Source organism: Pistacia vera, unplaced genomic scaffold, assembly GCF_008641045.1.
Source record: "Pistacia vera cultivar Batoury unplaced genomic scaffold, PisVer_v2 Contig259, whole genome shotgun sequence".
Taxonomy (NCBI): Eukaryota; Viridiplantae; Streptophyta; class Magnoliopsida; order Sapindales; family Anacardiaceae; genus Pistacia; species Pistacia vera.
In genome coordinates this window covers 65536-77760 of record NW_022196067.1, presented here as the reverse complement: position 1 = coordinate 77760, position 12225 = coordinate 65536, and the positions used below count along the sequence as shown (strand labels likewise).

Genomic DNA, 12225 nt, shown 5'->3' with positions numbered 1-12225 from the left:
ACTCGAGCCTATCCATCTTGACGGTCCGAGTGACTATTAGACGACTCCCCTGACCATTCGTGTAGGGCAAAACACCAGAACAGTCACCATGGGAGTCATCCAACTGGAAAGAATGAACGAAGATCCATGCTACCAGGGAGTGTAAGAAGGAATGACCCATCAGACTATCTTGCGAGGGGTGACCCAACGGAATGTGTCGAAGACGAATGCAATGACAGACCGAGTCAGACCGGATGACCTAGTAGTACCCTCCTCTCCTATGGAACAGATACTGGCTAAGAGGTTGGCCGATGTGGAGGTAGTAATGAGACGCATCCCAGGAATGCCAATCCCAACCAAGAAGAGCAGGCCCCACTGCTACGCGGATTCACCCTTTGTGGATGAGATCGCCCTAGCCGATATGCCCTAGAAGTTTACCATCCCCAACATGAACCTGTCTGATGGCACAGCCGACCCGGATGATCACATAACCTCGTACAAGCAGCGGATGTTCACTATCTCAATACCCTGACCGCTGAGGGAAGCTTGCATATGCAAAAGTTTCGGTTCAAGCTTATCCAGCTCGACACTCCAATGGTACACGAATCTCCCAAACGAATCCATCGACTCATTCGCTCAGCCCACCGACACCTTTGTGGAACAATTCGCCAGCATCAAGAAACTCGAGAAGCTGTTGACCGACCTATACAAAGTATACCAGAGAAGGGGAGAGCCACTGAGAGAGTATGTCAACAGGTTCAACAAAGAGAAGATCTCCATCCCTGCATGTAACCCCGAGACAGCCGTGGACGCCTTTAGGAAGGGTCTTCTCTTGGACGGAGAACTATACAAAGAACTTACAAAGCTGGGTTGTACCACAATGGAAGACGCCCTGGCTCGGGTAGTGATCCAAATAAGATGGGAGAAAGATGAGATAAACCGAGCAATTCACTCCAGATACGACTCGAGGTGGAATGACATAAAGGCAAAGCATAGACCAGTGGAGTACCGCTACCAACCCCCAGCACGTAATATGAGTAGAGTTAGAAAACCGTATGATCGCCAGCCAATGAGAACTGAGAGCAGACAGTTCAGATCGAACCGGTACAAAATACCGGAGTACAACCTCAACGTCAAACCCAGGTTGTCGCAATTATGAAAGTAATGGGATCCACCATTAAGTGGCTGGACAAGCTCAATCCCGAGGCAGGGAGAGACACGACCAAGTGGTACAGGTTTCACGACGACCATGGACACAACACCACAGACTGCATCGCCTTGCGGCTAGAGGTCGTTGCACTTTTGAAGAGGGGACATCTCTGAGATCTGCTAACAGATAAGGGGAAGAATACCATTAGCCAGAGAAGCTCAAAAGAACCATTACCACCTCCGCGGGAACCCATACCGAAAGGGCTTTGTTCGCTCATCTCCCGAGGATCAGAGATTAGTGGGGTAAGTTACTCATCAGCCAAGCGATATGCCAGAGCCAACCACCACCACGAAGTCCAGTCCATCCATCCGGTTTCACGGTCACACACTCATCACGTAATTCAATTTGAAGATGACGAGCAGGTCACCTTGGCCGCTCCTCATCACAATGCTCTGGTCGTCTCCTTGTAGATCGCCAACATCCTAGTGAAGAGAGTATTCGTAGATGGAGGATCTTCAGCAAACATCCTATTCCTCGAAGCAGTGAAGGCTATGGGACTGGAAGAAGCAAACATCAACAGGCGGCCGACCCTGCTGGTTGGGTTCAGCTCTGAGCAAAAGTACACTATTGGGGAGATCATCCTCCCTATCTACACCGACAGAGTAAACAAACAGACCATCTTTCTAGTGATCGACTGCCCCTCTCCCTACAACATCATCTTGGGGTGACCCTGGATCCACGACATGCGAGCAGTCCTATCTACCTTCCACTAGACGATCAGGTTTCCAACCAAATGGGGGGTACGAGAGATCAAGGGCGATCCCAAAGCTTCCAGAGACTGCTACAAGAATGCCTTTAAGGGCAAGGGTAACTCTTCATAGCAATTACAGTCTCATCCAACCCCTCCGACCGAGTCGGATCAACCATCTATGGAAGAGTTAGATAAAGTACAGATGCATCCAGACGACCCCAAGAGAAAGACACACATAGGGTCCCGCCTCAAACCCGAGACAAGAGAGAAGCTGGTGGATTACCTCAAACAGAACCACGACTGTTTCGCCTGGTCCCATGTCGACATGATCGGAATCAGTCCAGATGCAATGGTCTGCCAGCTCAAGGTAGATCTAGATCACCCACAAGTAAAGCAGAGAAGAAGGAAATTCGAGCCAGAAAGGAACCGAATCGTCAATGAAGAGATTGAAAAGCTCTTGAGCAATGGTATGATCAGAGAGTTCCACTACCCCGAATGGCTGGGTGGAAACTATCGACTGCACTCGGACAGCGAGTCTTCATGTTAGCTGTGACAGACTACTTTACCAAGTGGATTGAAGCTGAAGCCTTCGCACAAGTCAAAGACCGAGAGGTAAAAGCTTTCATCTGGAAGAATGTCATCTACAAGTTCGAGATACCGAAAGAGATCGTCACCGACAATAGATCCTAGTTCATCAGTTCAGGCTTTAGGGATTTCTGTGACGTGTAGGGAATAAAACTGAGCTTCTCAACCCCCCGCAACCCCCAGTCTAACGGCCAGGCCGAGTTGTCAAACAAGACCATCATTCAGACATTAAAGAAGCGATTACAGAAAGCTAAGGGTGCATGGGCAGACGAGCTACCCAGAGTCCTTTGGTCATACCGAACCACAACCCACTCGTCAACAGGTGAGACCCCCTTCTCCCTCATATACGATTCTGAAGCGGTCATCCTAGCCAAAGTATCAGTCCCGTCTACCAAGCTCTAATGGGCGGACGAGGAATCAAACAACCAGAACTTTTGCCAGAACCTGGACACCGTCGACAAGCTACGCGAACAGGCGAGCATCCGCAACGTAGTCTATCAGCAACATGCCGCTCGACACTACAACCGCAACGTGAGAATCTGCACTTTCAAGATAGGCGATTATGTTCGCCGCAAGGTCTTCCAAAACACTAAGGAGATCAACTCTAGCAAACTCGATCCCACCTGGGAAGGCCTCTACAAGATAAGTAAAGAAGCAGGGAAGGGCGCTTACAAACTCCAAACCCTCGAGGGCAAAGACATCATTAATAGTTGGAATGTCATTCACCTCAAACACTACTACTTCTAGGTGAACTTGTTTTTTATGTTTCTTTTTTTACTTTTCTTTCCCATTTAAAAAGGATAAGTGGGTCTATCCACCTCCTCATAGACAGTTGGTTTCATGGCCAAGAATTAATGAAGTATTATTCAGAAATTTCTCGTCTTCGGATCGACTCTGTTCGATCAATTGTTTGTTACACCTTCAGATCGGCCCTACCCGATCCACGAATTTGCACCATCGAATCGACACTGCTCGATTCATGATAACACCTTCAGATCGGCCCTGCCCGATCCACAAATTTGCACCATCGAATCAACCTTGCTAGATTCACGATAACACCTTTAGATTGGCCTTGCCCGATCGATGATTTTGCACCATCGTATCAACCTTGCTCGACTCCCGATAACACTTTCAAATCAGCCTTGCCCGATCCACGAACTTGCATCTTCGAATCGACCCCGCTCGGTTCACGGAATCAACTTCCTGATCAGCCCTACCTGATCTACGAATTTACACCATCGGATCGACTCTGCCCGACCCATGACTCACACCTTCGAGTCGGCCTTGTCCGATCCTAGAATTAACACCTTCGGATTGACTTCATTCAATCCAGGAGACTACGTACTCGGTCGGCCAAACCGAGTGAATGATTATTACACCTTCAATAAGCAAATCACCAACCTAGCCCAACATAAGGCCTACATGCCTCAGCCACTGGGCCGTACTAAAGTAACAAACACAACATAGTGCATCTACAAGTAAAGAAACAATGAACAACTCACTCATCCATGAAGAAAGCATCAAAAGTTAAAACAACCAAGTATAATACATATAGCCTCAAACGGCTCAGTTCAAAGTACAAAAACGACACACACGCCAAGAAAAAAGGCATCGTAGGCCCCAAAATACATAAAGGAAAACTAAGCTAAGTATCCTCAGTACGAGTCGCCTCCTCCATCTCTGACTCGGTCGTCATGTCTGCAACGCCAGTACTTGCCCTAGCAATCCAGTCGCTCACATCCCCAGCATCCGACAACCCCGACTGACTAACAAGGTCAGACATCTGCTCCTCGTCCTACCCCCCCGGATGACCGTCTCCCTCTTTCAGCAACTCCCGCATGAGCTGGATGTCTTCATCCAGATCCTAGTGAGAGGTCCTCCCTTCCTTGAACTCAAGCATGAGTTCACCTCAGGCCTTGATGATAGCTCCCCTAGAGACTCGATCTCTACGGTCTTCTCGACCAACTCATGCCTCAACCTCTCCAACTCACGCTCACTATCCCTTAGACGTTGTTGACCCTCTTGCTCGGCCTTCCGGGCTACTGCCTCTCTCTGGCGCAAGCTGGTGTTCACCTTGGACACATCTTGTATCCTTTTCTCCTATACCACCACAGATTTTCTCAGGTGAAGACTGCTCGTGAGTGCCTGCAGAACAAGGTATTGTCATCAGTACGAAAGTAAGGAGCTAAATAAAACAAAACTCTGACCAAACCTGTAAAGCGCGGGATACTTCCCAGTCAGCAGCAGCAACTACGCCCATTTGGTTTAGACACACCTCGTCCACCAGGAACAAGAATGAGTCGGCTAGCTTGCTCATGGAAGTCGTGTCAGAGTAGGTCGACGCGGTAGCCGGAATATTAAATGTAATCATCCCGGCCTCCTCATCCATGACGGTGGTTTGGGATGACCCAACTTCGACGACGGGCTGCTGGCTCGATGGCGTCGCCAACACGTCCTCCACTCTCATATCTTCCCTGGTCGAGGATTCCCTCCTCCTCTTCTTTTGATGCTAGGCAATGGACTCGCTCGCACTAGAGACGGCCAACTTCTTCATTAGAGTCTCTACAAGCGCAAACTCTCCAACGGTTAGTGGGTTCAGCCTTGACTCACCAAAAATGATGTGATTGCAGTACCGAGCCAAAAGCACATCCCAAGTCTGCTTCAACGAAGGAAAGGGAATACCTCGCTGAATCGCCTCTACTCCAGCCCAAAGATGGCTGGTCCTGAGGTTAGACTCTGCCAACATTACCCGCCAATCCCTCTACTCCTTCGGAATGGCTAGAACCCTCTGAGCCACCACATCCAAGCCTTCTCCGCTCTGCCTAACCCGATTGTACTCAAGCTCTTCAAGCAAAAAACACAATCAAGATTTAGTAATCAAAGTGCAAAAAACAACAAAGTTCTCACCAGTAGCTCGCCAACTACTCGGGATGTCACCCTACCCTCTCTCCCCAAAAACAGCCTAACCCTTCACAAAGAAGTATTGGTCCTTCTAGTTTTTGTTGTTGGACCGTAGGTCGGTCACCAGGTGAGACCAGTCATGCTTCAGGTTAATCAGATATCTACCCTTCTCTTTGTCATTCTCCTTCAGAAAGTATGAGTACAACAACTCATGCAACTCGAACATCACCTGGTGCCAGATATAGAGGTCCTCCAAGGCCATAAGCAACCTCTAACCGTTCGGCATGAGCTGAGATGGGGCAATCATGAAGTGGTTCAGCACCTCCCAGATGAGGTGAGGAACATGTAGCCTTAACCCATCGTGAAACCACTTCTCGTAAACACTAACCCAGCCTTGTGCTTTCCAGTCGACCCGCTCGTACGACCGTGGCACCCAGATCTCAACCAAAGTCGGAATGTGATAAAAAGTCTGGATGCGCCACACATCGCTGTCCTTAAGCACGGGAGGATAATCCTTGGTCAAGATCCCACTACCCTATTGGCTCGGCTCTTCCTTAGAGTTGCTACTAGATGAAGACGGACTACCAGCTCCTTTGAAGTCTTCCCTACTTCCTCTATGCCTGCCCGAACCACTCGGGCTGGCAGTACTTGTCCTTGGGGTAGCTACACTAACTCTAGTCGGTGCTCCCATCGGAACGCCCCCCTTGAGCATCATCACTATGGTAGGGGCACGTTCGTACTTGTCGCCAGCATCCGCCATAACCCCGCTCGAACTAGCTGAATCAGAGTCGGACATGATAACCTGATCACCCAACCCGACAGACCGACTTGACTCTGACTTCCAATATCTAAAAAATCTAAGTGTCAAGCAGCCACTCGCCCCAAACAACCAACCAGGAAAACACACCAGCTCGGTTCCACCTTCAGCACCGGTCAACCTACCCAGCAACTAGTTAACCTCAACCAAACTCTGATCGACCTTCGTTACCGATCGATCGTATCCCTGATTCAACAAAGCTCTTTCTGGCTCGCCCCAAGCAACCGACCTATCTTGAAACTCACCCCTGAATCAACCTATCCCTGGTCACCGACTCGCCAATCCAAACACTTACCGAACCACCTACTCGGGTTGGGTTACCTATCCCTCATCTAAGTCGATCCTTCCCATAATCAACTCGCCACCCGGTCGGATAGAATGAATGACCTACCCGTCCTACTAAATCCTCAGGTTATCTCTCTATTCGGTCAGTTAGACCTACCGAGCCCTTATTCAACTGAACCAATCATACGATATCCTCCCCACTCGGTCTGATGGGATGGACGACTAACCTAGGCCACTTAGATCACAATTGTCAAACCATCGCTCGATTCGGTCAGGCAGACCGACCGAGTCAAAATGTTATATAACCTGACGTCTCCCCTATACCGTCCAAAAATCCAGAAAATATCAAAACTGTTGGCAACTCGCCGGAAATCCAGTGGAAAATCCAAATCTATGCCTATTCTAAGAATCCTAATTCCAAAACACTTCGAAATCTAATCAAAACCTACTCAAAAGATCAAAAACTTCATCCTATCTTCCAAAAATTCAGCAAACAACCAAAACAAAGTAGAAAATCAACCCAAAGAGAAGAATGTTTACCTTGAAAGACTGCAGAAAGAGAAACCACTGTCGCTCAAGAAATTGGAACGAAAAAGAAGGAAGGAAAAGGAAAGAAATTTTTTTTAGGAAAATAGAAGGAAAACGCAAATGGAAGACAAACAGTCAATTCCTCAATTTTTATAAGGAAAAAGCGGACACGTGGCAGCTTGCAATTGGTCAATGGTCAGAGCGTCTTTTCATTTTCCTGCTCTTGAAATGACGGGTCAATCGCTACCGTACACATGGCAGCGATCCAGGACGTCTAGGAAACCGTAGCCTAGTATAGAAGCTATAGCTCGGCCGTCTTGTCCTCTCGACTGACCTAGCTCATGACTTCCGAAGTGGACCCAACACGCTCCCAGGCTTCACAAGCCCAAGCCATCCTCTCGACTGACAGATCAGCTTGGAACGGCCCAGCTCGCGGTCACTCTCCAAACGATCAAACCAGGATGGCTCGCCCATTCGGTCTTCCATAGCGGACGAATTGACTACCAAAGGTCGAAGCTCTCATATCTCACTCACTTGACCACTCGAGCACCTCGACCGAATGAGCCTTCAGCCCGATACCATCTCTACATCACTCAATTTGGCATACCGAGCAGACACTTCTGCCATGGGATGCCAAATCACTTCTCTAGTTGGCAGGACACACAGAACGAACGCATGAGTCCCAAGAATCGTTCTTAATCCCTTTGGCCCCTCATGCTGACTGAGGACTACAAACCAGCTACGTTAGACTGTTCAGCTACACCGAAGATCGGTCATCCAGGAAGGGAGACCAAGCGCACCTCCATCGCTTCCTACTCTCTGACTTAAAAATTCTTAACTCAGAGAGTGGGGGGCAAACTGTTAGGGCTAAAAATCGCCCTTGGCTCAAATAGGAAAACGAGCCTGATTGTGTGGAAGAGACCGGGCCCAATCCCAATACAGGCCCATTTGATTCAAGATACAACCGGCCCAAACCATCTGGGCACAAGCCTCCCAATCCCAGCTCACTTCCTAAACCTATGAGCGAGTTCAGAGCCCACGACCCCTACGGATCACTTTCCTATTCCTGATCAATCTCCTACTCGAAGTTACTTTCCTTTTCGGGATCACCTTCCTATTCGAACACTGGTAAGACAGCTTACCACCGCCCTAACTCCTTTAGGGTTCGTATCAGAGTCACACTAGGACTCCTACTCCCACCAGGATTGGGAGAACAGACAGTCCTCTCACAAGATAGATTACATTACACCTTCACACCCGAAGCTCCTACTTGAGAGCTTCACTTCACTGCCGTAGTCACAGTCTCCGACTAGACTTCTGGTAACCTCTCTATTCCTTAGCCCTCACTACACTAGCTTCTTTCAGCCTTGCTGACTTGAGCGTCGGAGTGCCTACGGCAAACATTACCCCGGTATTTTCCGTTCGCTTCACGCATTTATTTCATTATGTGTGCAGGTGCAGCGGATCGCTAGTGGCCTTAACCTCATGGGATCAGACCCTACTTTCATGTAGGTAGATTTTTACGTCTACAATATCATTAATTGAATTAAAGTAATAAAAAATTAAATATTTGAATCATGATATTTGGCTTTGCAACTCCGTAGTGATACTAGACAGAAGACTATTGTGAAGACTAGCGAATTCTTGGAGCACTTCTACGCAGGCACCACCACTAAGATTGTACTGTTGTTTGAACTCAAAGGTCCCACATTCTGAAATGCAAATTTCCTCCCTCCCATTTCACATATTTCCTTCTTAAAAAATAGGAAAAAAAAAATATATATAAAGAAGAATAACATGGGAAAACCTCAATAGTAGAAGTTTGCTGAGCAGACTTTTACCTTAATAACATCTGTAAATTTGCCAATCACCATGTTTACATATTCCCCTTTTTGTAATTCTGTAGGATTAGAAGTACTTCTGATGAAAGACATTTAGTCAACGCCTCCGAAGCTAGACAAATAGATTCCATCGGCTAGTATCTTTTTGACCTCTACATCACCGAGTTGCTGCTTCAGTAAATTGGTCACCTCCTTAAAATAGCTTAGCTGTTTTTGGCTGTAAAGCTAAAAATTGAAAGCATTGTCAAGATATATGAAATCAAACAAATAAAATCACAAATATCAAACTAGTAAAGAGAGAAAACATGTGTTATTTATCCTTGTTAACCCAATAAATAGGCTATGTTCAATAGAGTTAATATTATTGAAATATCTTCTCATCTCTTTCGTTACAATGAATGCATTTTCCCATGATTTGCTATTTCACTCATATAAGAGAATTATAAGCTTATATAATAGGTTTAATGAGAAAAACCTAATATTATTGGGATCTCTTTTCCTAAGCCCAAACCCAATTAAGAATTTAATTATTTAGAGAAATCTTACAACAGCCCAAACTGCCTACAATGATCAATTTTTTAGATTAAAGAGTGACTCTAATACCATGTTTATTGGAAGAATTGGATGTTTCAAAATTCAATGATTTATTAATAAGGAGTTACAACCTTTATATATGTAGTGTACGATCTCATGAGTCTCATAATTATGTTATTTACATATTACACAAGATTTTGTCTAACATAATTAAGAGATTATAGAATATCTAGAATATTATGAGATCGTAAACCTAACATAATTAAGGGATTACTGAATATTTACATAATATTTAGGAAATCTAAACACATTTTTCCTCAATTCTATCCTTGATTATGCCAGAACTTTATTAATTGACTCGGGTTTATTATACCAAACTATTACACTTCAATAATTCGTAGAAGCAACAAACAATACGCCACTCATAGTTCAATATATATTTTGGCTTTCTTGTCCCACGTGAAAAAATAAATTAAGATATTGTAATGACAAGTGGATTACCACTTTAAGCCACCACAATCACAGCCACACAAGGCAAGAATTAAACCTACAATAGAGATAGATTGATTCATGTAACAGTTTGTATTAGATTCAATGTGGCACACATTTATCTATCTCTTTTGTAGAGGTTTGCATTAGATGATATCCATATAAACGGTCGGTCTACAGTCAAACGTTTTCATACTGAAAATCACAAAATTATAATGGACAAAAGAATTTTCCTGGATTATCAAAACGGTCCCATTAAAAGATTCATATTTATTTTCACCAAACTTCATTACACAAGAATTTGCCCAATTTAACTTGATGGGTTACATGGAACCTTATCACACGAGATAAATCCAGTAAATTATTGACTAAGCATAAGATATGTGGCTGTAGTCTGCCCAATTTAACTTGATGGGTTACATGGGAAATAAAAGTTTATCGTTTGATAAAATCTCAATGGTGGTGGTGGAATTGAGTTCATAAAGTTGCTTCATGGTAAGAGGCCACGTAAACTCTAGTCCTCCATTCCACAAGAAGTTGGATAATATAGAATTAGCACGTTCAGAAGCATGACCTCCATCGAAAAACACATACTCATTAGGATCATTACATAGTTCATATTCTTTTACTCTTCCGCATTCGGAACCACGATACAAACCGATGCCGCAACATGCAATTTCTGACACATTAAAGCCTACAATAGACAAGGTTTACAGCAAAAGTTAGAGTAAGAGCGAGATTATGTCTGAGCATTTAAAAGAAAACAAAAAATTATGACCTCTATATAACTTACCATATTTTATAGGATAATTTATCATATCGTTAAGTGAATTGAAGAAATCAAAAATTAGATATTGGAATCCTGATAATTGGCTTTGCAACTCCACAGTGACATTAGACAGAAGACTATTGTGGAGACTAGCGAATTCTTGGAGCACTTCTACACAACCACCACCACTATGATTGTACTGTTGTTTGAACTCTGGTTGGCAACCCAAAGGTCCCACATTCTGAAATGCAAATTTCCTCCCCCCCATTTCATATATTTCCTTCACGAAAAACAGAAAAAATAAAATAAAATAAAATATACATACATACATACATACATACATCCATATATATATATATATATATATAGAAGAATAACATGGGAAAACCTCATTTTGAGAACTTTGCTGAGCAGAATTTTACCTTAATCACATCTGTAAAATTGCCAATCACCATGTTTACAAATTCCCGTTGTTGTAATTTGGTAGGATTAGGAGTATCGTCGATGAAAGACATGTAGTCAACGCCTCCAAAGCTAGAAAAATAGATTGCATCGGCCAGTATCTTTTTGGCTTCTGCATCACCGAGTTGCTGCTTCAGTAAATTGGCCACCACCTTAAAATAGCTTAGCTGTTTTTGGCTGTAAAGCTATAAAGATTAAAAGCATTGTCAAGATATATTTTGCCTAGTAGCTTGTTTGAATAAAATGTTGTACATACCGTAAGTGGTTCACTTTCTTCAAGAACACCAGCTCCAGCACTTGCAAAATTAGCTCCATTGCTAAAATTATGACTTCCAGGTTGTAAGTATGGTTCCCAGAGTGGTAAATTTGAGTATTTTGCTGCATTATTTAAATAAACAGCACAATTAATTCTGAGACGGATCGACATAATCGTAATTCACTAGCTGGCTACCATACCAGCAAAGTCAGGGACGATACGGCCATTGCAGAATCTTCCAGTCGGATATTTGAAAAAACTCTCCCCATATGGTGTAAAATTCGCCTTGTATTCAATGCCAAGATGGAGATAGTTATTGTTTCCTGGATCGTAGACCGAATCTCCAAACACAAAGATGGCAACATGTTTGTTATTAGCTTGCCTGGACTCATCATCCTGAGAGCTTGCTGGAGCAGTAAGAAGGCTGGAATACAACAGAAACATTATGTAGAGAAGACTCCGTATAGATGAAGCTGCCGCCGGTTCCATTTTCCTTGAAGAATTCTATTCCACGAAAGATTGTTAGTTTTAATTAACAAAATTTGTATGCGTATAGTTGCCCACAACTGATAATCTTAAAAGTTTAACTAGCTAACTAGTTTGGTATAACCTATTTTCTACATTGAAAAGGAGATAGCAAGGTACAATTATACACCATGAGTTAAATGTGTGCCACATTTTGTATAACAATAATACTTTGGGTGCTAATAGATGAGTACTAATATGTGTACTAACTAAAGCATAGTATCCGTACTATGTGCATAGTATGGATACTATGCTTTAGTTAGTATACATATTAGTACTCATCCATTAGTACCCATAGCATCACTCTTTGTATAAATTGTTGTATGAATACATCTATCTTTTTTGTAGAGGTC

The 12225-nt window shown here is 44.1% G+C and overlaps 1 protein-coding gene across 1 annotated transcript; it reads right to left on the bottom strand.

Annotated features, from left to right (window-relative positions):
• Positions 1-8930: 8930 nt before the first annotated feature.
• On the bottom strand, positions 8931-11836 carry LOC116132694 (GDSL lipase-like). The gene is made up of 3 exons (XM_031418365.1): positions 11548-11836; positions 11348-11469; positions 8931-9062 (listed from the first exon to the last, which is right to left on the bottom strand). Exons 1-3 carry the CDS (start codon positions 11834-11836, stop codon positions 8931-8933), a joined length of 543 nt encoding a protein of 180 aa, XP_031274225.1.
• Positions 11837-12225: the final 389 nt, after the last annotated feature.

Bases quoted from the DNA above. Each gene is read 5' to 3' on its own strand.
- LOC116132694 (XM_031418365.1), bottom strand. From the start codon at position 11,836: ATGGAACCGGCGGCAGCTTCATCTATACGGAGTCTTCTCTACATAATG. The intron at 11,470-11,547 runs GTATGGTAGCCA...TAAATAATGCAG, and splicing joins TATCGTCCCTGACTTTGCTG to CAAAATACTCAAATTTACCA. The intron at 9,063-11,347 runs GTATGTACAACA...TTCAATTTTTAG, and splicing joins AAGAAAGTGAACCACTTACG to CTTTACAGCCAAAAACAGCT.